A 25296-nucleotide genomic window follows, 5' to 3' on the forward strand; every position below is an offset into this window, starting at 1 on the left:
AGCCAGCAATAACAACCATCAAACCAATCTGATTTGTGCAAGAAATTGTGGCCTACTAATACCCAAAAGCCAGCCATCTGTTCTCAGTTTATATTACATGAAAAACACTATACCTCGTATACACAAAAGAGGAAAACATCAGAAGGCAAAAAGGACATGTAACGTGAACCACCAACCTCCTTCAGCACTTACAAAACTGCAGTGGAATACTCCTAATCAACACTGATCTGCGGTTTTAAGTTTCTACCCTGCCTAAGTTAGCTCTACTTCTTTTCCAGCCTATCCTGATCCACTAGCCTATCCTCATAGGTACTCAGTTCCTAGGTCACACACAGTAATTAATAAGTTACTAGTAAATGCCGGTTTTATGAGGACATTTTATTTCCAAAAAGTATGCATCCTTTCACAATCCAATGTAAAGGGGCAGCAAAGAGCATCTGGAAGAGTAACAATAATCACCCATACCAACCACGTCCCAGAAGCTTCCAGGGAGGAAAGGCACCTCAACATTTTCAGAGACTGAAACTGCTACTCTTTGTTAAAGAACACACTGTCTTTCCTGCACCAAGTTAAGGGCAAGTTCCTCGGGAGCTTCAGGAATCACAGGAACAGGGGACACCACAGCCCACCAGCCATGCAGGCTGCACGAACAGGGGTTGGAGGAAAGAAAGAAAAAGAAGCAAACACACTATAGCCTAACAATTGCCGCCGCTGCCCCCCCCCCCATACCTTCTCAAGGGATGGGAGCAACGCCTCGTCCCCTATCTCCGCATTCCAGTCCTCTTCAATCATGTTGTGCCCTGCCAGACCTGCTTGCAAGAGACAGAACACATCAGCAGCCGCCTCCCGCCCGACTCCGGAGCGTCCGACAAGGACAGAAAATGGCGCCCCGCACCGAACCTCGCAGACTCTGCCTGCGCGCGGGAGGGCGGCCCAGCCGCGCCTCTGCGCCGGTGGGGATGGGAGGGAGGGGGGTCCTGCCCGGGAAAAGCCTCTCGCTTCCATAAGAGCGGCACCCTACCCCAGTCCTACCACGGTCCCTCGGCGGCCGGAGCTCGGCAAGTAAAGAAGATGGCGCCGCGCACCGACACCCTCGTACGGCCACCGCACACGTGCAGCCCGCTGGTCACGTGATCCACGTGACCCGCGACCAACCAATGGGCGCGCGGCTCGGCGGCAGGGCGCGCGGGCTTGACGGCGGCCCCGCCCGACTCCCTCAGCGTTCCCGAATTCCCTCACGTAGAGCTGTTCCTGCGGGACTTGCTTGGCGAACGTCTGATAACAGGGAAATCCACACTCTGGCCGAACCTCAACTAAGACATTAATCATTTTACTGCTTACAAACACTTTTTCAAGCGTTAGCATAATAACTAACAGCACATACACCTTTCCTGAAATTTTGTTCTAAAAAACATTAAATTAGGTTAAACAGTTAATATGTTTAGAAAACAAAATAAAAGAAACCCCCAAACTTAAGCACAACACCCCTTTTCCGCCGTTTTTTGTAATACCAGACTTGATAGAGAAAAGAAAAAAAGATACATTCCTGGCTTAGAAGGTGTTGCTGGAGTGCAGGAGAATATTGATGGACTCACACCAGTTCAATACATCTATTAAAATGGTGGCACGTACTCTGACACTTCTCAGCTGCTAGTGCAGTGTGTGTCTTCTCTGTATCTCTCTTCATGCTGTGGAATAATCCAACAATGCTTGTTCAGAAAAACATACAGGAAGTATATGCCATTTCATAAACCCGATAATACTAATTAAGCTGCTCCACTGTGCGAAACAGATTTTCTTCATCAGGAAAACTACCTGAAAAACTTGTTTGAGAACTTCTGTCTTTTGTTGCAGAGAAGTCACACCAGACATGGAATTCTGAACGTCTAGTAGGAGCTTTGCATACTAAGTCAAATTCCTGCAGCAGTTGGAGAATTTTGGAAAGTGGTCTCTGAACTAATGCTTTGGTTATTTTCCCCTTAAACATTGTCAGTTAAGCCCTGTCCTTTCTAACCGCTCATTTTTCAGGAGCATCAAGACAGGATAAGGCAGTTAAGAAACTTAAGCAGCTTCTCTGTCCCACGGTGAGGTTAAAACTGCACGACTAGGTGATATGTATCATGCTGTGCTTCATGCAAGTAGTAAAGATGGCTACAGGCAGTTATTAGTTTTCCATAAGTATTCAGCAAAACATACAATGTCCAAGGATTAAGAATTTGCCATGGGACCATCTCTTAGGAAAGTGTATAAAGCTATTCACATGTTCCTGAAGCAGCACCTGAAATGAGCAGACTCATGAGTTAAACTTCACCCACTGTGCAAACTCCTTAACACACCATCTTTTTGTCTAAACAAGGAAACAGAATAGGCTGCTTTGTGAGAAAAAATGGCTACTGTTTTCATTGCACCGAAGCTCTGTTTTGGATCATCCTAATGAAAAAAGAGAAGTGTGTCTGTTCTCCTGAGAAATTTATGGCTAATGGCAGATGTGCTACTCTGGAATGTCTAAGCCAAACTGAAAGCTTTCAGCTTGTTCATCCTCCTTTCCATCAGCTTTTCTAGTAACTTCATGTTGTGCACTCCCTTTTTCACTCAAAGAGATATATTTTAGGTTAATAACTTTAATGGGATACATGGGGGACGACTAAGAATGCAGTCAGGTAGAGGATCTGTAATCAATAGCAGGAGATCTCAGTTAATTTTAGATACAATCAGATGTCATGTGATAATAGTTATTTTCTTTCCTTATTCCTTTGATCCTGCTCATTGTAGGATACTATGTACTCCCTCCAAATTACTTTCCACTACACCAGGAGAAGGCAAATGATGAAATTTGAGAATGGCAAGAACATAATTGTAACAAATTTTTTCAATTAGTTGAACAAATCAATGTCCAGTCCTTGAAGGCTTCTTTGGGAAGTTAAAACTAAGGCTGCTAACAGCACAAATCGTTTAGGGACTTCCCTTCAGGTCATTTTACCCAAGGAGCCCCACTCAGAGTCACCTAGAGGGAAAGCAGAACAAAAAATCCAAGATATTTAAACAGTATCTTATATAGTACTTTCAAATGTAATATGGAGCCTCAGACAACCAGAAAAACCTAAGAATTAATCACAAGTGTGAGTGCAGTCCCTCAAAGTGAAGAAGAAGAAACTAGCAATCTAAACATCATATTCCTTCCAGAGGTGGGCTCCAGATGCTGACAATCTGCTGTAAAGTCCCCTCCTCTCACTACCATCCAAGAATGAAACCCCCAACCTCAGGACCCAGAGTGGCTGCAGAAGAGTGGGGGCAGGCATAGCAGCAGAAAAAGGGGTAGAAAGTAAGCGTGTGCATATACACCATTATTCTTTCTCTTTTTTTTGTAAGAAATAGTGCTGGACTAAAAATAATTAGACACTTGGGATTTTGGTTACATTTTCAACAAATTCTTGACTTTAGTTTTATATAAGGCTTGCTTTCTCTTTGTCTACAAACAAGATTTTAAGTGTAACACAGTTTCTACGTCCTAAAATCTATCCTGATAGTATCTTTCAGAAAGGAATTGGGAGTTATATCTAACAAAATGCAAAGCCACTAAGTTTGTTAGCCATGCCCTTGTTTGCAACAACAGCAAAAGTTATTGATTCATGTAGTATAATGTTCTATAATGCTTAAGTTTTATAAAATTGTGCATGTTATTATTATTTCATATATGCAAGTACAGACTGAAGTATACCTCAAGACAATAAAAGGAAGATGCAGTGTAGTGTGAGGTGGAAATTTCCTAAAGAGCTGCATTTAATACTCTCTTTGTCTTATAGATTTACCAAGAGCTTAAAAATTAATTTTAATTCATTAATTAATTTTGGTTTCTGTTTTTCTAGACACTGTACTGTCCAGGCAAGTAGGAAGAGACGCTCTTTGCCCAAAAGATAAGGTGTCATCAGAATAGAAAGCCACAACACAAACACTGCAGGACAGAGACTGAACACCCTTTTGTGAAGTCAGCTGTGGCAGCAGTTTTCAGGAGGGAGCAGAAAGAATCTCTACACTTCTGCTTGGCTCACTTGCAGTTCTTACAATAAAACATTTTTCCTAGGCATAATCCTGAGGATTGTAGTGGGTGACCAAGAATGCTATTAAATACAGAAGTGCAATTAAATCATGTATCTGTTATAGTAGTAACTATGGACAGCTTTCATGTCTTTCAAGACAAGCTTGCAAGTGTAAGACTAGACACTTGCATGCTGAAAAAAAAACAGTTATTCACGCAACTCTACTTTTGTGGCTTTCAGTTTAATTCACTTTCACAGCACCAACAAAAGGTTGCATTTCAAATTCCTGCGATAGCAGCTGGATAGACTTGACTCATCAACTAAAATCTTCTAGTGGCCAAGTACCACAATGTACAGTTGGATTCTAAGAGTAGCTCAGAGCAAAAGATGATGGCGAATTTGATGGGATACGTAGAAATGAGAGTTTTGGTCCAACCAACCTTCTGTGCAGCTGGATTTTAGGATGTTAAGTCTCTGCTGCCTTGTTTCCATCCACAGCCTGAAATTCAATTACACAGCAGTTTTCTTGCACAACAGTTGGGCAGTCCTCCTGCTAGCCACACAATCTGGCTTGGGCTTCACTTGAACAGGAAGTACAGGGTGAGATTTATGTGTAGCTTGTTTTGCACTGTTCTCACATGGGGAAGCTATCTCTGCTGTCTTCCTTGCAATTCAGCAGTTTTTCCAAGCATGAGCTATAAATATCCCTGGGGTTTGATGTTAACCAGTGTTTCGACTATGAAAAGAATGATCCCAACTTGATTTAAGTAGTACCAAATTTAAATTAAAAAAAAAACCCAAACAAAACCACTAAGCCAACAAACCAAAACCATACAAAAATACCCCCAAACCCCCAACCCTAAACAAAAAAACTAAAAGAAAAAAAATCCAGACAAAACCCCAAACCCATACAACAGGCAAGCAAACAAGCAAACAAAAAAAAAAACCAACCCAGGATTAAAAGTAGTTAATTTTTCAAATGTATTATATGGCAGATTGTCTGTCTTGTTTAGTCTGCTTGGTGTCCTTTGCTCAGTAAGTTCCATCCCTCCCAAAGCAAGCCAGGAGGCCCACTTCACATAATTCCTCACAGAAGGTGCGTAGCCAGTCACGTGAAAACCATGGTTTGTTTTGGGCAAGTGTTACGCACACATTTTGTCACCCCGCTGGGCTGCAAAACTATGGAAGAAAATGGGTGAGCTTCCTTTTCTGTTTTGTTTTGGTTGGTTGGTTCTTTTTTTTTTTTTTTTAATAGTGTTTTGTTTTTTAATAGTGGCCTCTCATCAGCCATCACCGGCAAGTGCGAACCTTTTCCTTCCAACGCTCGGTTCACGCTTATCCCGTACCACAGCCTCACAGAGGAGCCTGGGCAGACACACAGTGCCGGCCGCTCCCGCCCCGCGGCTCCCTGGGAGCCGTAGTCCTTGCGCTCCGCAGCGGCCGGGCGGCTTCCTCGGCGCAGCCGCCGCGGGAACTACGCGGCCCGGCACGTCCGGGGCCGCCCGCCCGGCCCGCCGTGCTTCCTGTCGCCGCCGCGGGACCGCGGGGCCGCCGGAGCGGAGCAGGTACGGGAGCCGCGGCAGCGCCCAGGGCACGGCGGGGCATGACGGCTCTGCGGGAGCCGCCGTGGGGGTCTCGGGGCGTGGAGCGGCTCTGGAGCGTGGTGCGGCGGTGCCGCCGCCTCCCCCCCGCTCCCGCAGCCCCCGCCGGGCTCAGCCCGCGGAGGAACGGGCGGGCTCCGGGGTCCCTGCGGGGCGGAGGGGCCGGGCGGGAGCCGCTCCGGCGGCGGGACCTGACCAGCCACGCCGTGTCTGATTCGCGGCAGCTCGGGCAGATCGTCAGAGCAGTGTCGGAGGTGCAGGAGCGGCATGGAAGCTCCTGGGGCGGTCCGTGGAGTTAGGGAAATGCTTGCATCAGTTTTCACGGGCCTGAGGGAGGACCCGTTAAGCTAAAAGCAAAAATGGTGTTTGAAATATAAGTTAGCTCTTAAGGTGATAGCTTTATGTTCTTTTAAGTATTTGTTTACAGTCTCCACAAATATATATGTATACATACACACTAATTATACAGACTTTACCTGCTGAAGACAAAACAAGTTCCATTTCTTCTTAATTTTACTTAAATTTATCATTTGGCAGTGACCATGTATTCTTTGGTTCAGAGTTACACAAAAGCTCAACAGTAGTTCAGCTTGTACGTTCAGGAGTCCTTTTTCCTCAAGAAGTTGCTAACTTACATTGCTTATACACTTTTACTCACCTTCGACCAACACAGTTGCAGGAAAGCATGAACCAACTAAGGTGTCCATAAGGTACCATGAGAGATGGCGTACTGTCCCCATTTTAAGGAACTTTTAATGTATGCTACTACTTTCAGGACCAGTATAGCATCCTTCAGTGCCTTCTGATGGAGGAGTCACTGCCCCAAAAGAGGAACTGAGGAACTCTCCTGTCTTCTCCTCAGGTTCTTGTCTTTCAGTGTAGACTTGAGAAGTAGTGCTTATTTCTGATACTTTATATGTGCTCAGTCTGCAGTTTACATGAGATTTGTGCCTTGAGCTTTATTCATCCACTCACTTGCTCAGAATCTAAGAGAAGACCAGGTTACACTAGTTAGCACTTCTAACAATAATCTTCCTTATTTGAATGAAATACTTTGATTAGTGGATTCTGGTGTTTAAACCAAGCCTATGAGGTGAGTTTTTAGGAGCAGCAGTTTTAAATAAGATTTGAAGCGTAAATAGCTCTCAGTGCTCAAGCTGCTGTTTTTCTAGGACCATGATGGCATGAGAGGTTGTGTGAGAAGTGATACTCTCTGCCTTCCTCCTCCTGTCCACTATGGGAGGTTCTCTGATAAATACCAGTCCTACAAAGCAGCTAAGCACATTCTGTGCTCACAGGATGGCTGGGATGACTGACTAACTGAACACAGTTTGTTCATGCTGTGGAGTAAACCTGTTTGGTAACGCTCTTGCATGGCCCGGCCTGTAACTCTGAATGATCTGTCAAGGTGGGTGTCCCGTCTTAAAACATCAGCATACATAATGTCAGTAGCTGAGCCATAAACTGGCACTGTTAAATTCATTGTCCAAGCAACCTAATAGGGTTTTGCCATCCAGTAAAAAGATGATTAGATCACAGAACAGCCAATATTCTGTGGCTACAATGATGTTTCTAAATCTACTATGGCCTTGTCTTTGCTCCTTGATGCTTTTTAGATTTTGAATCCAGGAGAGAGAACCTGAAGGCAGCAAAAGCAGAAACTCACAATGACAAGCAAGTGAGAATTAATGAAAGTCTACTCCTGTTGAGATTACCATCAGAAAGTCATGTGGAGTCTTGCAGGGAATGGGATTGGGGAATAATAACTTGCATACCCCTAGGTATTGCTTCACAGTTTATGACCAGCAACAGATAAACTCAGTTATTAAATTCTGATCCACTTGATCCCTTTTGCTGCCCTTTTGATGTAGTGCTTCAGATGTTTCTAGGAGAATTATAGATAGGGCAACAGATCATGCTAAGCTTCACCACTGGCAGCCAGTGAACTTATATCCTGAAAAGGGACAACGGGATTCCACGTGTGTGCAGACTTTTGAGTACTGGAGGATACCTTGACACTGTTAGTGTTTGAAGATGTAGGTGATTAGATACTAATGATGGTGAGGACTGTGTTGATAGCATATGATTGCAAAAAGTGATTGCTGTTGTAAGCCCTTACACACAAGAGGATCCCAAACATTTTGTGATATGCAGTTTGGACGCGTTTTTTAATATCTGGAAAAGTATTTGAAATTTTCCTTCTAGATGTAGCCATAAGTGGAAGAAGGACAGCTGAGCACGCTTTAAGGCAGAGTACAGCAGTTCTTAAAAGATGCTAGTGTCAATGTTGCTCCACATTTGTGAGGGGTTTGATACTATGAAGGTTTGTCAAAGATGTATTTCCTTTTTAATAGCTGCTGTGGAAGAGCTACCTTTTTGTCTTAATAACTGTCCTAAGTACAGCTTAGGGAGGTGTTTCAACAGCACTTAACATTGACTTTCATGGGTGTAGCAAAGCCAGAGTATTTCCTCCTGGAGTCAAATGTTTGGAGAACTAAGTTATATTATAGGATTTTCAGGAGCAAAATCAAACACTTTCCTTGTCAAAGCTGGATTGGAAAGGAAAAGAAATATGGATGCAGAGAAAATATTCTTAAAACCTTTTTTTTCCTCTGCAGCAACAGCAGTGCTACAGGGAAGAACATAAAATTTCTTCCTTTGTTCCTGTCTTATGAATAAGATTATAGTTGCAGTTAATTAGTAGAAGGTACTTAGCACTCACTCTGATCTTCACTTCAGTATGAGACTGATCTGCCTTACTTGCTACTCAACAAATCATAATTGTTCTTGGATGATATTTGCAGTGTTTACTGTGTATCACTAAGTTTTGCATACAAGTTAATTTTTCAGCATGCCCATGAGCTTCAGGAAGTACTGGCATTATCCTTGTTCTAAGGATAGGTATTAAAACACAGGAAAAATCCACAGATTTTGAAAGCTCAGTTTGAGAGCAACTTGGTTTATATTTATATTTAACATATATAAATACACAAACATATATATTTAAATACATATTTTATATATATAAAAATACATAATATATTTAAATATATTTATATTTAACATCATTCAGTGGTGCATGACACATACACTTCTTTGTTATCCAGTGTTACATGAAGCAGGCTCTAAGCAGCAGGGGAAGAAAAAGGGTAACATAATATAAAAGATGGGTGATCCCCCAGGCTGTGGCTTTAATTACACTTCTATTAGTGTTGGCTTCTGCAGATCATACTCCTGTCTTTTCAACTGGACAGTGAAACTGCTGGTTCTATGAAACTACAAACTAGACAACCACAAGCCAGCACCAAAACAATTGTATCCCACTTTGGATTTATTTTTTTAGAGAGATCTATTCCACAGTCCTACTTATTCCACCAAGACAGAAAGAAAGACAAATGGCTGTGCCACCACAGACTGGGGGAGGAAAGACAGAATGAACAGCAGGGAACAGCACTGCTTTTAACTCATAGCACTGCTGAAGACAAAGTACCATGAATTTATGTCTCCAATACAGCTAACAGAAACCTCTTTTCCACTTGAAGGAAAATCCAGTTTGACAACAAATGAGTCAAGTATCCTTACAACATCCTTCTCTGTTTCTAAACAGCCATACCTTAATTCCCAGAGATCCATAGTAATAGTCTGCATTCAAGAGTGGCCTCATGGAAGCTGTTACCGTGGTGTATTATAAAATATACAAACAGAATGAGATTTGTCAAGCAGCTTTTATTTTTGACGTGAATTCTTTGTGTTTGGCATCCCAGTCCTTTTTACAGTCTTTATAGATCATACAGAGAGTATTCTGTGTCCCATCACACATTTTTAAAAGAAACCTCCTGAATGACGTGAACATAGATCAGATAGCTCATAGAAGAAAAATCTTTAGATAACTACAGCATTAGGAAAATTACAGTTGGGAAGGGGTTGTTGTAATGGAAACTATCAGTAAGTTGAGAGAGCAAAACTGGCTCCACTCCATGTATTAAAAGTGTTTGTTGAGAGTGCAGTCCAGTCAAAAAGCATAAATTGTAGATAAAAGAGAGGCTAATCAGGTTCATTGTTCTTCATTTTGCTCTTCTGCTTAAAATGGTCCTTTAACTGTCCTGGCTCCAGCTGCAACCTTTACATGCGTGATAGCTGCCTCCGTTTGTAGAGCAGCTGAATACTGATGATCATAAGCTTCATTGTTATCAACAATAAGAACTTAAAAAATAAACTGTCTTCACAGATCCAGCTTTTAAGTGACCTTAAGGAGTCAATAAACAAGAGCTCCAAATCATGCTGGCAAGCCAAACTTACGATGTGTTATGTTTTGGAAGGATTATTTTTCTTCATGGAATACTATAAAATCTTCTGGGTTCTTAATTTATAGCCACAGTGCAGAGAAAATCAAACTGGTGATCAATGTTGTCAGCATTAGATTGATTTGTAAAGCACGAATAAATTATTCATTTTAAGGACGGGATGTGCATTTGATATCTGCTTAATCTGTGTCATAAACCATGGCCTGTGGAAGGAATGGATCTCAGTACTGCAGTCTTGGGGAAATTCTGTCTAAACCCACTTCCAAGTATTTGGGATTTGAATTTATTTCAGTTTTCAATTCAGGCATTTGGACTTTAAATTTTCATCTGCATTTTTATGACTGGACCTGAAGTGTTACTTAAACTCTTAAGAGAGATGCAAAATGCAGAAAAAGTGAGGGATCTGTGTTTGAGACCTAGGTGTATCTGTTCATAAAATCATGACAGATGTTCAGTTAAGAAAGAAAATAGAACAGAAGAAGATAATCTCATATTTTAATGGGAATGGCAGAGGCGTAAGTGGATATTTGTAGCAGTGTGTGAAATCTCTGGGGCCTGTGTTTTTGTTTCAGAAGTGTTTAGCTGCTGCAGAAAGCTGATGTGAACTGGGGTGAATTTTAACTGTAAGAGTGCAGAGTATCAGTAAGGAGAAAGGAGGTAATGTAGTTGCTGTAGAGCAATAAGGGGAACCAACAGAGGTGAACAAAAAGGGAGTTTGGAACGGAACAGTGTCATATGAAATAAAAATTATGGTGTGAACTAAGATATCTCTTTATAGGCAGTGTTAAGTAAAGGCAGTTTGGGAAAGCAATTTTGACAGTGTGTAGGAGACACAGAAAATAGGAAAGGAGGAGCAGGAATCCGCTTGCTAAAGCATCACCAGAGGAGCTGAGAAGGATGAGAGAAAGTAAGACATTCAGTTGAGGCCAAAGAACAAGCAGCAATGTTGTCGAAGAAAAGGACTTCAGGGTAAAGTATCAAAACTGATGATTTATAGAAGGCCTAGAGTGACGAAAGTGAGGAAGCAGTAAGTTAGGGTGGGTAAGAGAATTCCTGTCTTGGAAAGGCTCTGTAAAGTTTACAGGAAAAAGCTTTAGAGAGTAACAGCAAAAATGAAGTTCAAGACAAAGAAATGCCATCAGGAAGGGCAAATAAGGCTCTTAAGATTGCCTCTGTTATTACCACTGATTGCTTATTATGTCTGCTAATAGCCATTGAGCTGTCAAAGGCAGGGCTAGTTCTTTCAGTGCTGTTTCCATGAACTGGGCCCTCCAGTGATTTCCTCCCCTTCTGATCAGAGAGCCGTTGCCTGTGTCTGTTTTCTACAGAGCACTTCCTTAGCAGGTTGAGCCAGTCTTAGTGCTTCTGCCATATGCTCCTTCCGTGTTTTCCTATGCCTCCTTTAGCAATTTCTTCAATCCCAAAGAGTGGAACTTTCTTTCATTTTTCATTGGCTCCTTCAGGTTCTTTGGGTTTTTTTTCCAGAGGTATTAACAGGATAAGCTAATGGAAGAGGTTTGACAATATGCAGCTAAGAAGGGGTAGAACTGTGTCACTCCTTAGCTTGGGTTGGTGTGATTTCTGGGATTGGACCTATACAGTGTACTTCCATGAGGATGCAGAATGATGATACACACCTTATTCTTTCTATCTTCTTCCATCACTACCCCAGGTTTCAAACATCCAGTGCTGTTCTTCCTTGTCTTGTGTCAGCTCTGGTTGTCATCTGTCTTTCCATCAGCCTGTCTAACATTCTAAAGCATTCTGAGACATTATGAAAGAGCAGATGCTTCTACCATTTTTGTCTGGAGGCATCCTGGCTTCTACTGTTTTTGTTTGAAGGAGTCCTGGCTGAGGAATTCTTCAGGAGGTAGCAGGGATGAGAGCTGTTAAAGCCCTTACATTTGTTCAGCTGCATAAGCCCACAGAAGGTCCCCCATGAGGACTGTAATTCAATCTAGATAGAAATCCATTAGCTTGAAAGAGGTCTGCTCCCCACTGTTTGACTCAGTGTGGTCTGAATGCGTGTAATAGTTGTTATTAATGCATTATTAAACCATTTATTGCCTTTAATTCAAAGAGCTCGGGCACGGTAGACTGCAATAATCTGATCCTTTTTGTGAAACTGGAATAAACTGCATATGTATGTGTCTGCTGCAAAGTTTGAAGTACTTTAGTGAAACAGTAGTCTCTAATAACTGATAAATTGTTCTCAGCTGTACTGTTACACATTAGAAATACAGCTCCTTTAGAGATTTAAGTTTAATTCATTTTGCCTTTTGCGGCGCTAAAAGAGATTTAGAGCACAATTGTACATTGACCAGTTAAATACATAGTGTGTTTTTAAAAAATACCTTTCCCACCATACCTGCCTTGTGATGTTTGCATTATGGAATGAGAATTCTCAAGTGGCAAGTTGAAGGTGCTTTGCACCCCCTGGAGCTTCAGAAGCTGTGGGACTCTGCCAGTGTTGAATTCGTAGCAGGGACACAGTTTTGCTTAACTTCAGTTGTCTCATTTTTTTTAGGCTTGAATAACTGACAGAATCTAAAAGAAGGAGACACATTCACCAAATATGGAAGAGGATACCAAACCTATCTTGGTTCCTGTGGGAGGCGATGAAAGCAATTATGGAATCATGAATATACAGTTTAATCCAGAAGACTATAAGTGCAAAAGGTATGAGGAAGGCTGAACCTACAGAATTATTATATAGCAAGGAGTAGTTTAATCTTTACTTTTAACAACAGAATCCTACAAAGACAGAAGACTAACATTTGGAAACCAGGATCTGAATACAAACAGTTCCTACCTTATATATTATACTATTCTGTTTCCAGGCACTGGGTGAACAAGTGGTATTACTATGCTTTGTTTGTAAGGGTAAGACTTTCCTATTGCCGCCACTTCAGAATGTTCTGCAATAAGAACTTGACATGTGGCTTTAAAGTGCTCTTCAAACATGGAATATCGTGTGTATACTGGTGTGTGATTTTTTTTTTAGCACAACCAACTGAAATGTAGAGATCATGCAAGAAAGCTTGCCAGATGACATAGATAAATGGCTGTCACTATGTGTAGATGATGCTGTGTACATTCTGCAGGTGATGCTGGAAAAATACATTATTTGCTAGTTGTAAGGGAACTGAGTGACCTTTACTGCCTTTCAAGGAAAAAATATATATGTAGTGCTTTTTGAGACTAAACAAATATGAAAAGTTCAGCAGTGCAGCCTTACTACTGCGCCTTCAAAAATAATACCTATCTAGCTAACTGATTATTTTGCGTTTTTCTTAAGGGTTTAACAGTTTTGTTTCCCAAAGGTGGTTGGAGTGGGAGACCTCCTCTGCTGCAGTTAAAATTTCTGTGGGCTGGTCCTGGAACCAAAACTGAGATCGGAGTGGGAATTGCCTTTCTGATACTAGCTGAAGGCACCAGCACTTCAATTTTATATGAAGAAATAGCCCTGTACCACCTCTTGGACCCTGTTTATGTTTTTTTTCTCTCTCCATCTAACATCATATGTCAGTAATGCAGTTTTCCTGAAGAAACTGAAGATGGCACTGTTGTATGCAAAGTATTGTTGTTGGGGTTCACTTCGACCAAAAAAAGTTTTTGATGATAGTACTTTTCTGCTGTCTCAGCCTGCCACTTTAGAAAGCCTACTTATATGTGAGCCAGGGGCTAAACAATCTCTCTTTTCTCTGCCAGCAAAGGAAGGATGATAAAGGTCTGAGTGAGCCCAGGGGAACAAATGGAGCACAGGTGCAGGAGCATATGGAATTCTGTATATAAAGATTAGGAAACGCTAGAGTACTTTCATGTGGGAAAAGGCAATTGTGCTAAATGAAATCTTGTTCTAACTTCTTTTTGGAGAGTATCAGAGCCCCTCATGGTCCTTCTGGCATAAGAAGACTGCTAGTTTATATGGGTTTTGGGAGCCCCTTGTTTTGAAGGAAATATGTGTTCTGTTTAAAAAGGAGCAGTGGGTTTCAGGTGGCGTGGTGATACAGCAGCAATGTGAGAAGTTTACATCTTTTTGATGTATCAAAGTGCCAAGACTCACTTTTTAAAGTTTGTTTTTGTTTTCTTATTGTGTTTTTGGTTTTTTTCCTTGTTATTTCTCAAGTTTGGAGACTCAGCTTCGAAAAAGGCATTTGCCCTGGCATGTAGTTCCCTCCCTGAAAGCAGGTGCACCTGGATTGTGTTCCCACCTCCACAGTTTCCAACGGTGCAGATCTGTTTACTTTGTCCATAATGCTCCTCTCTTGAGTTCATTCTCCCATTTTCTACAGTCTAGTTATTTGCCTTCTAAGCATACAGAGGGGCAAAGATGAAGGGCACGAGCCCTGGGATATCAGAGGGGCCTGGAAATCATAGTGGGGCTGAACAAGTCTGAACTTCATCTCTGTATTAGAAGAGGCAGCTGCAGACTTAAAAAGATACGAGGAAGAACAGGCCATCAGGATCTGTGTCAGATGTGGTCAGAGCAGTGGGCAGTATGAAGGGCTTCTTCATTAGACCTTTAGGTTATAGCAGCTCACGGGAAGGAGGTTTTTTATGCATAAAAGTATCAAACAGTGCAAATGCGGAAGTACAGTGCAAAGTATGCTCTACTTACTTTGTTCCTTTTTATGACTCGCTATTCAGAAACCTGACCCAGCACTGGTGGTTGGTCGTTTTCCTTTGGTTGAGATAGCTCTTCAAGAGCTTTGTTTGATTTGCTTGTAATTACTGTTTGTCTGTCTTAGTGCTGTTCTGTTCTTTTGTTTGAGATGTTTGAGATTTGATGTCATTTGCATAGTCATTTGGTTTTCTTAACAGCTTGGAGGATTTGGGATTTTTGAAAGGCATGCTTTTCAGTGTTTACATACAAACAATAAGCTAATTGTTTGTTAGAGCTGTAAATTACTTTGTTCAGTATTGTTTTGCTAATTTGGGGGAAATATAAAACCACGTGTAATCTGTTTTAAGAGGATGTTATTGTTCTTCGCAATGACCCGAATTACTCATACGTATTTAATGTGCTTTGCCCATTTTGAAGGTCCCTTTAAAAACTAGAATGTCATTGCTGTACTGGCTTCTTGATGATTATTGTATGCAAGAGAGGGAGTTTCCTGTTTTCTTTTGACTAGTCTTTAAATCTGTTTGTTGTCAACAGATACTGCAGTTGTCTTCAGGAATACTCGAACCTTCAAAGAAGCAATTGATGTTTCGTGTTCTTTATTTTGCATATGAAAAAGCTTGACAATGCCTCCTGCTAAAGGGAGATCAAGCCTTTAGCTTTTTTCTGTTCTTTTTGAAGTCCCACAGCTTTCTCACAATGCAGGAGACATCAGCAGGTGAAATTAAAGTTATAAATTAAACAGTGTCTGTAGATGGCAGTCAGAGAAGCCTTTTACATGTAAAAGAGGTTGATTCCCTTTATTTTCGAAGTTCTTTTAATTTAGAAAAAGACAGAAGGTGGTTGCAACCAATCCTTTTTGCATCCATTATGCCTTTACCGCTCCACACTCATGTGGTTATTTTACTCAATTGCATGTTTTCCATTTTTCTCTGTTGCTAATATATTTACAAATTCCTAATATTATTCTTTTTAGCTGGAAAGAATTGGAGCTCCTTAATTAAGAACCTTCATAGTTCTTTGTAAGCAAAGAGTACAATACTTTTGCCTTTGACACACAAGAGTGAACAGTGACTGAAATGAAGTAAAGCTTATGATACTTGTTAAAATGTTACGCTTTGAAAGGTTATTTTAGTTCTGCATCCAGCATTTTAAGATACTTGTGTGCTCATGCTGTAATCACTATAATGATGATATGAATGCAGAAAAATTTTAAGTAAAATATATTGCCAAGAGAATGAAGATCTTACAGGATTACTGTAAGCACAGTGTTTGCAATGCTTTGGTAAATTTAGATACCTTAGAAAGTCAGTCATGGAATTCTTTGGCACAGGTTTCCTTAAGAGAAGCACACTGACATCTGTAATCATAGAAGATCCTGAGTTGGAAGGGATCCACAAGGATTCTCAAATCCAGCTCCTGGCCCTGCACAGGACAACCACAAAAATCACGCAATATGCCTGAGAGTGTTGTCCAAAGGCTTCTTGAACTCTCTCAGGCTTAGTGCCCTGACCACTTCCCTGGGGAGTCTGTTCCAGTGGCTGGTGTTCCTGGTATCCAGATAGGCAGTTCCCAATTATGAAATAGCATCTTATGAGTATGGTCTTATTATGACTTCTTTTCCTTACTTTAGTGTCCAGTATAATGAATCAGTTTTACTCCTCAGTTTCTCCTGTACCATATAGAGCATTCCTGTAATAATTTGTTAACTCAGTATAACAATAAAGCTATAGGAATTTACTGACTTTATTTCTGTGTAACAATCCTATTATATTCCTGAAAAGTAAATTAGTGATGTGGGGTGTCAGAGATGATCTTTTTGGAGGAGAGGAAAGAATTGTAAAGCAACTGTAAAGAACTTTTTCGTATTTGTTTAAAAATTAAAAGTTTGTGTTACATGAAATCATTAATACTGTCATGATTTCATGTAACACAAACTTTTAATTTAATTAAAAGTTTAATTTAATTTAAATTAATACTGTCATGAGTGCCCCTGGTGGTGCAGTGGCTAAACCACAGCGTTGTCAACGCTGAGATCCGGGTTCGATTCCCAGTTAGGACACTCCCCGGGCAGATGGAGCTCGCTAGCCCTGTAAGGCAATCCATCTACGTCCTGAGGACCTCGCTGCCACCGTCCAAGCGTGCTTGGCCCCGGCAGATGAACCTCAGGATTAAAGGGTGGGCTCAGTTCCGCGCACACTGTGTCTCACCTAAAAAATCCAATGCGCAGGCTGGAAGGTGTAAAGACCTTGCTCGGTTCTTCGTTCGCGAAGACTGGCCATTTTAATACTGTCATGTAGAGCCAAAAGACACAGTGGCACAAAAAATTCTATTCCACTGTAACAGCTCAATACTTAGCACATTTTTGATCAGATCTCCAGAATCAGTTGTTTGATGTTTAAAAATACTTCAGCAGAAGTACTTGAAAAACAGTATTGTTGAGTTTAAAACTTCTTGAGATAGGTGTTAGTCCTACTCCTTCATTGCTCTGCAAGTTGTAGCATATTGCTGAAAATATCCAGAAGAAAGATGTAGCACCCTTATGCAGTTGCAAAATTGTATGTAGTTTGCCAATGTTCCTATTATGCTTTTTCCCTCTAACACTCTAATCCAACACTTGAACTTTGCCTACCACAATATTTGGAAACAACCTTCATTGAGAGCATCTCTTCATTTTCTTTGCTTGCAAATACTGCTACTGAAATTCAAAATATGAAGAAGTTTGGACAGAAGCCCTCTTCTCTCTTTTCCTGGGTCAAATCTAGAGAGTTCTTATCATCTGTCCCTTTGTGTGAGTGAGAAAAGCTGAGTTTAGCCGCAGGTTTTCTGAGAATGATTTCTGAAGTACCAGTGTGGAGTGTAGTGTATGGAAGGTGTGGACCTCCTGCGTGAGATCCTGCAGTTGTCCATATTCGTGGTGCTGTGGAAAACAGCTTTGTTTTACTGATGAATTTGCCCTGGTAAAAGAGCATTGTTTTTCAGGCTAATTAATGAAATATTAACTGTAACTGTATTTTTTTAGTATGGATAAAGTTTAATGGACACTATAGTTTATCTCAGTGCATGGAAGTTGTCTGTACTGTTTCAGATTCATAGTCACACCCTCCAGTCATGTAACCTCTCCCCTTCCCCCAGATCACATTATCCACCATCTCTTTCATAATAATTTTGCCATGTGAGAGATATAATGTAATTGCCTTTATAAATCAGGAGTTTTTAACAGAAATCTGTTGCAGCTGCTAATGCTTACCTGTGCAGGAGTGCTTGCCCACTAGATATATGGTCCCTAAACAGAGTTTTTCAAAATATATCCAAGATTATGTCCTACCTGCTTTGGGCTTTGAAGATCTCAGTCTCTGAGAATTTCTTTGAGTCTTTGAGAGTCAGACTCCTGTCTGCGTGTTCCCTACAACCAGTCTTTGATCTGGGTGTTGCTGGGAGCAGGGAAATGACCTTGATCCTAGACCCAGTGCTTACCCTTTTCTAGTGGTGACCAGAGAGAAGGATTGCCTCTCAACCTCCCTCCTGGGAGGCAGAGTCAGACTGACAGCATCCAAGTCAGACTGATGTTTTCAAAGAGATCTGCAAGAAACACAAAGCTGATGGGTGGTCAGTCTGGCCAGTATATTTTAGCAGTCACTTGCTAAGTAGGCCTAGTGCAGTGGTACCCTGGAAGAAACAAAATTAACTTCTGCTTAACATAATTTTCATTCTCAACAGATGTGCAGTAGAAGGGATCAGGAGGGGAATTAGCTCAAGTATTGGCAGCAATAAACGTGTGCACTCCTTCAGTCAGGAAGCAGAAGTAAGGGATATATAGCATTTTAAATTCTATTTTATTTTCCTTACCCATAGATTAGAGTCTGGATCATACCCTTCTGTTTTGTTCTATACCAAAAATACTTGTTTAATCCAGACTCTGTTCATAATACTGAAGAAAATGAAATGTCTTTCTTTAAAGAATTTCTTACCTACAGATAGTTTTTTGCTGCATTTGATTTTTTTCTTGATATTTGGTTGTTGACTAACAACACTTGCTTTCCCCATAAAATAGGATGCTGTATTCATGTTTTCTATTATTTCAGTTTTAAAACCATTAATCACTTTTATTTAAATTACTTTAAAAATAATCTTAAAAATAATCTCCTGCTGTCTTCCACTCTGGAAGAATTTTTTTTTTTGACGTCCATGTCAGCAGCTGTTGAACACCATTTTCAAGGAAATCTTCATGAAGGTCTTCACACTATGCAGCTCCTGTAAAATTAGCAAAACACATACCTTTAAGTGTCCTAAGTATAGTGTGTGTCAGTGATCCAAAAAAAAAGCAGCAGAGAGCTCACTGGGGTTGGGGTTGCATTTAAGCATGTTACTTTTCCTGTTCTCATAGCTACAGTCTTTATTTTGCAGGTCTTCTAATGAAATATTTTTAGCTCTGTCCAATGATTAGATCAGACTCATAAATTTTTTTCTTGATGAAGCAAGATGTAAGAATTAATTAAGGTGAAGAAAAGAATGAATTTGTGGAGAGGGAAGTTTATATTCTCTATTTTCCTCTTTCGTGAGTCAGGTTTTCTTAGTCTCATAAATAATCCTACCTACTGTGTCCCCTCAAGTACACAGGAATAGGAACCTCCCTTTATCTCTTTCAGAGATAGACCAAAACTGTATTCCTTGTCTTCCTTCCAAATGAAAGGTGGTATCATGGTACAAATGCTTAATGATTGACTAGAAAAGAGTGATGTTTGTTATTGGTGTTGAGAGCTGGGGCAGGAGGGTTGAGCAAGTTCCTTGTAGTCTGGAACAGAAATGAGTATTGAAAATCAGTCAATTCAAATAGATTTTGCTCATATTACAGGAGAAATGGCCTTGATTTATTTCTGACCTAATTTCCATCCTTGGTAGTCGGAAACTTGTGGGTCCTGTTTTTGGAGTGGCTCTTGGTTCTACGTGATATAAACATCAACCTGGAAGAAGATCAGAAAGCTCTTGAGATAGGTTTAAAAATTAAAAAGACTGGTAAAAGGAAAAAAAGCCCAGTATACCAGGACTTAAAGGCCACCAGTGTCCTCTCTTTTCTTTGAGAAATTAGCCTGTCAGTGCTAGAAGTGAATGTATGCAAGAGTGTCGTATACATATGTGGAAGTAAATTATACTTGATTTAAAAAAAATCGCTGCAGTATCTTGATTTGATCACATTTATCTGGTAGTGCTCCTTGCATGAAGCTGAATTTATGTTGTATTGTAACTTGAGGAGCAGCTTTCACTTTGCTTGTTCTACCTCTGTGAGTAGAGAAAAAGAGAGAGAAAAAAAGGGGCGTGTGATGTACCTGCTTTCTCCTTCGGTGTCTGTGACCGTGCCTGCAGTCTAACTCAGGTGGGGAAGAGGAAGGGAGACAAATTCCTTTCTCTGTGGTGTTACTTAAAAATAGTATGGGCACATGGACTTATTTGGGCTTGGTTCTTTCCCCATTAAACACAATTCCATACAGTGATTTTTGGCTGATTTAGTAGTTCCTAACCTTTTTTATAGGTGGTTCTTTATTACCACTGCTTGTTCCTCTCTTTGTTTGCTTTCTAATTCTGCATTCTCATGCTTTCTGTTCCTCATCACTACATCTGGGAACATTATTTATAAGCTCTAATAAGCTTGCCCAAGCTTATTAGCATGTATTTCTGGTGTGATTCATTGTTGAGAACTAACACAGTGGATATTAGGTCTGAATTTTGATGTTACACTGCCCTGCAGAATCTGGGCAGGAGGCCATTTTAATATGGATGATATAAACTCATGGTTCTTTCATGGATGGCAGCTTCCCTCATGGCACTGATGTTTTTCTGCCTTTGCTTTGTGTCAGTGAATGACAGAATCATTCTGAGTGTTGATGAGCTATTCTCTGAGTTGTATGTTAGCTCTTGTATTCTAGAGTTTTAAGGGATTTCTTTTTTTTTTTTCCTTTTTTCCCCTCCTTTAGACCATTTCATGTGGAGCCTACAAACATAGTCAGCGTGAACGATGACATGCAAAGAGTTACTGACGAAGCTTCAGCAATGAATAAGCGGATTCATTACTATAGCAGGCTCACCTCCCCTGCAGACAGGGCACTGGTAAGGCAGGGCCACATGAACTGGGTGGTCTCTGGTATGTTGGGTCTTCCACACCCTAGATTTGTATCAGCAGCAGAAATAAAGGTTGGGGGAGAACCACTCTGTAGCTTGCTTGGAACTAAACAACTAATAGCTGAATGCCTTAAATAGGTTTTGTTTTATCACAAGCTGTGATTTACTTCTTGCGCAATGCCTTCACCATTAAAAGAAAACATACAAACAACTTGAATTTTGTAAGAGTGATCCAGGCTGCCCAGATGTTTGACCTCATTTCTCCCATCTATAAGATTTAAGCAGTGGTCAGTTGCAGTGACTGAACTATTGAATTAGCATGAAGATCTGTGCATAATGTCTTTACAGACATTTTGCAGAAGAAAAATGCATATTTCTACTGTCTAGCTAAAAATCCTATCAAATGTTGGTTTTTTTCCCCTGGAGAGAAAATAAACATAGTATAACATTTTATCCTTTTGTTTGTTTGTTTTGGCTTGGTTTGGGTTTGGGTTTTGGGTTTTTTGCTTGTTTGGGTTTGGTGCTTTTTTGTTGGTTTTTGTTTGTTTGGTTTGGTTTGGTTTGGTTTGGTTTAATAATGTAGTGTCCTGGAAATATTTTGTGATTTACAATAGTTGACTTGCTGTATTTGGTACAGTAGTTACTGTGGTGTTACTAATATGTCTTGTTTTATGTCCATTTGTTAGATTGCTCCTGATCATGTACTCCCAGCTCCTGATGAAATCTACGTGTACAGTCCATTAGGAACTGCTTTTAAAGTTGACACTTGCACAGATGGCTATGGTAAAAACTCCAGTCTAGTGACAATGTATGTTGAGCACCTTGCCATATATTAGCCAGAAAATGTATTATTATTGAATGTTCTATATTGCACGCATAACTGTTGTAACTAAGAGGGCAATATGAAGTAAGAGGGATTCTTAAACTATTCACTGAGTTTTTCCTTTTCTTCCTAGATTTATGATATGGAATACAATGATGGGTACATCCATATTAAGTATCCCATGGGGAATAAAACAGGTAAACTATGAAAAATGTATGTGTATGAAAATGTTTTTGGTAACATGGCTTGCTCTTCATTTTCCTGTAGTATATTGATAAATAAGCTGTATTTCTCGCTCTTAACAGGCAGGCTTCACTTCTGGAATTATTCTCATTTTACTCATGGGCATTTTGACTCTTTATTGCTGCTACAGAGTTGTGAAATCACGGCAAATGATACGTAAGAAATCCAAAGCTTTATAATGCAAATATTTCCGTTAAGTGTGAAATACAGATATATAGTAGATTCTCAGTTTATCTGCATCTTTACTATATGTTAGACTCAACCTGCAAATAAAAGCTGTGCCTTTCAATGGCTCTCTCTTTTTGTAGTGTGGATCTAAGCTCTGTAAGCTAAATGATCGTCTTCCGTTATTAGATGATCCTTCAGTTGCTTGGAACCTAAGTAGCATAGCCCAAATTCTTAGAAAGCATGATTTCCCATGTTGATTTACTAAGTGTTTGGACTTAGGAAGTTGCACAGTAGAACAGCATGGGCTGTAGCTGCATCCCCTAGCATAACCCAAATTCTTAGAAAGCATGATTTCCCATGTTGATTTACTAAGTGTTTGGACTTAGGAAGTTGCACAGTAGAACAGCATGGGCTGTAGCTGCATCCCCTTGTTCTGTATACCTGTATTACCCTAATATTTGTGTGTATTCTGTGTTGAAAGCAATTTATGGACAGTCACTCAACTGACAGCTGCTCTAATTAGAATGTACTTTTGTTGTTCCAAACGTCTTGCAGCTCTTGTAGTTGGTGCTTTCATGTATAAACCTCTCACTTGCTCAAAGGCCATTAAGACCTGCAGTTTGTGGTAATGCATTTCAGGGCATTGTTGAGGAACAGTTCTCGGTCTGGCCTACTTTACCATAACTCCTTCAAAAGGCTTTAGCTGCAAATGCATGGCTGCATTTCTGCCACCATGTCTTATTCTAGTGCTTCTGAAAGTACTCAAAGTAGGATGGATAGCCACAAGAACAGTCTCTATTTCAGGCTTCTTTGGTCAAACACTTAAAGCATATTATATTTCAAAGTTACCAGCAGTCTTCTTAGTCTTTAAAGCACTGTGACCACGTCAGAGTATGCTAAAACAAAGAATACAATCTTTCATTAATAGTTCTACTGACTCAAAGATTTTGTTAAGATATGTTTCTGGTTTTTGTATCTTTTTCAGCTTTAATAGATACCTCAAACTGGGAATTCCCAGATGTTTGCAAGTATTACTTTGGATCCTTTGGTCAGTGGTCAAGTCTCTTGTTTTCTATGATATCACTTGTTGGAGCCATGGTTGTTTATTGGGTGCTTATGTCCAACTTTCTGTTCAACACAGGGAAATTTATATACAGTAAGTATTCATTTTTTCTTAACTTCTACAGCAATCTTGTGGAAAGATCAAGACTTTGCTTTACACTGAAAAAGTCTGTTTTATGTAATCATGATTTTCCTGCTACTTTGCATGTAAAATCAAGTCTACATGTGGTGTTGTGGGCACAGTCATGTATGTTTTCAAAGCCACTTTCTCAGTCTCTGTCTCCAAGTGTGGTTTTAATGAAAGACAAAGTACCATTCATCTCATTTACATGTCAGTAATGAGGCCTCTTGGTGTCATTTAAACAACCTAAACCTGGTTTCTTGTTTTCACTTTGTCTTTTCACTCCCCCTTTGTTTGCATGGGTGTAACTATTTGAACAGCCATATAACAGGCTAGACTGTTGAAATGATCCAGGTTAATGAAATGAAAAAATCTAGTTTCATTCTAGATTTCAACAAACACATTTATATATTGCTATATAAAAAGTTTTTGCAAGTGTCCATGAAAAAGCAATGAACTGTAGCACAGGGAAAGAACAATGGGTAGTATGGTATTACTACAAAACAAAACGTTGATTACTTACACCCTTATATGTGCATAGACACAGAAGCATTTGTGGGTACAAACAATTAGGTATCTAGAGTTGTGGGAATGGATGATGGATTTGAGAGCTTTGACAATCTGACTCATACCGTTGAATAGCTCAACTAAGATTTAAGATTTTCTGTTTTGAAGGAGTTAGCAAATCTCTGAGGCAAACAACAGCACAGACACTTAGATCTCTTAATCAATGTTTAATTAGAATTCCCACCATCCTTGAAGGACATACTTTATTGGTTAATGACGGATGTATTTTACAGCTGACCTAATTTATATGTTGTTATGGCCATTTAATTTTGCACTTGGGGTTATATTTAAGCTTAATTCTTGAATCCTAAATTATTCTGAACCAGATAACTCCAATTCTAATAAGCACAATTCAAAATGTTTGAAACACTTCTTTTTTTAAGGGAAGAAGTCCTGTTTTTCCGTGGGGCTGGCATGTTATTTTATCACTTATCTATATTTGTTCAGAGTTCTTACTTAAGTTGTTTGCTCTGAGATAAGTATCATTGGATTCTTGTCCTAACTTTCATTGTTAATTACTAGGTTATAAAATGGGTAATAGGATGTAGGCTTGACATAATGGCACCTCCAGCCAGGTATTTCTAAGTATTCTAAGCAGGCTACTATATTTAATTCTCATACTTTCAGATGACTTTTATAAAAATTTGCACATACACTTTAGGTGGGGACAAACTGATTTTATGTGGAAGGATGGTCTAGAAGTCAGTAGTACACAAAGAATGCAATAATTGTGAGCTGATGTAATATCATGCCTTTATTTTTTTTAACATGGTGTCCCATGCTTTTGTTCTCTTTCTGTTTTATGAAACAAAAATTAATCCACAAATGCAATTGCTAGTCCTAAACCACTTTTTAAATATAGATCTACAACTAAACTTAAAGTGCTTTAGTTCTGTAAGAGCTATTAATTCTTTTGATGGGTTCACACTAGATACTTCTTTTTTAGCTAGAACCACAAAACAGTGGTGAAGTGAGTAGGTTATCAGTGATTTTAGTTAAATCTTCTGATTGTTGTGTACACTGAACTGAAAGAAGTAAGTATGTTTGTGATTCATGGTGTCATAAATCAATATGAAGAAAGAAAAACCAGTTTTCTTCCCATAAGACTTTTTGGTTTCATTATGAAAAACAAGCTGCTGTAAATTGTGTTTAAAAAATGTGAGGCCAACTGGCCTTGCTGATCTTCTGTGTGTGTAATACGCCCACATGCAGCAGAAGCAGAATTTAACCAGTGGCACACAAATTCAGTTTCCAAGATGATGGAGTATTTTCTGTCTGTATGTGTAAATAAATAGAACGGAATTGATATCCAGTACTCTCATACAGGTGAAGCTGCAGAAACTTAGAAACAACTGGTGTGGTATGGTAGAGCAGAAAAGTATCACAGAAGTGTACAGCAAATAAAATACTACTAGAGGTACCTGTAGAAAGTAAGACTTAAACCTTCTTCCAGAGTTTCCCATCCTTAAAATACAACATAGAAAAAGCATCCCACAGAGACCTTTCTGAGAAAAAAAAAAAAAAAAAAGGGAAAAAAAAAGAAAAAAAGGAAAAAAAAAAGAGTAGGGGATGCTTCTTCTGTGTAATACTCTATGGACTAAGGGAATGTTTATGCCTTTTTTTTCTGTC

The 25296-nt window shown here is 39.9% G+C and overlaps 2 protein-coding genes across 13 annotated transcripts in view; one reads left to right on the forward strand and one right to left on the reverse strand.

The window, feature by feature from the left end:
• Window positions 1-1108, reverse strand: part of DDX4 (DEAD-box helicase 4) — a 70512-nt gene extending 69404 nt beyond the window's left edge. For 4 of the 6 annotated variants that reach the window (XM_027900173.1, XM_027900172.1, XM_027900171.1 and 1 more), the window contains exon 1: window positions 730-903. In XM_027900173.1, coding sequence (XP_027755974.1) covers window positions 730-792 — 63 coding nt within the window. In that variant the 5' untranslated portion in view covers window positions 793-903. Of the gene's footprint in view, window positions 1-729; window positions 904-1053 lie in introns of those variants that run through there. The other 2 variants (XM_027900170.1, XM_027900174.1) reach the window with 2 other exon arrangements.
• Window positions 1109-5549: 4441 nt separating this feature from the next.
• SLC38A9 (solute carrier family 38 member 9) overlaps window positions 5550-25296 on the forward strand; it is a 49158-nt gene continuing 29411 nt past the window's right edge. Inside the window, exons 1-8 of one of the 7 annotated variants that reach the window (XM_027900175.1) lie at window positions 5873-5892; window positions 6937-7046; window positions 12470-12621; window positions 20539-20671; window positions 21370-21491; window positions 21640-21703; window positions 21812-21905; window positions 22903-23073. In XM_027900175.1, coding sequence (XP_027755976.1) covers window positions 12518-12621; window positions 20539-20671; window positions 21370-21491; window positions 21640-21703; window positions 21812-21905; window positions 22903-23073 — 688 coding nt within the window. In that variant the 5' untranslated portion in view covers window positions 5873-5892; window positions 6937-7046; window positions 12470-12517. Of the gene's footprint in view, window positions 5603-5803; window positions 6012-6936; window positions 7047-7889; window positions 7962-12469; window positions 12622-20538; window positions 20672-21369; window positions 21492-21639; window positions 21704-21811; window positions 21906-22902; window positions 23074-25296 lie in introns of those variants that run through there. The other 6 variants (XM_027900181.1, XM_027900178.1, XM_027900179.1 and 3 more) reach the window with 6 other exon arrangements.

Source organism: Empidonax traillii, unplaced genomic scaffold (assembly GCF_003031625.1).
Source record: "Empidonax traillii isolate 1590-97213 ecotype Southwest subspecies unplaced genomic scaffold, ASM303162v1 scaffold714:size326938, whole genome shotgun sequence".
Classification (NCBI taxonomy): Eukaryota; Metazoa; Chordata; class Aves; order Passeriformes; family Tyrannidae; genus Empidonax; species Empidonax traillii.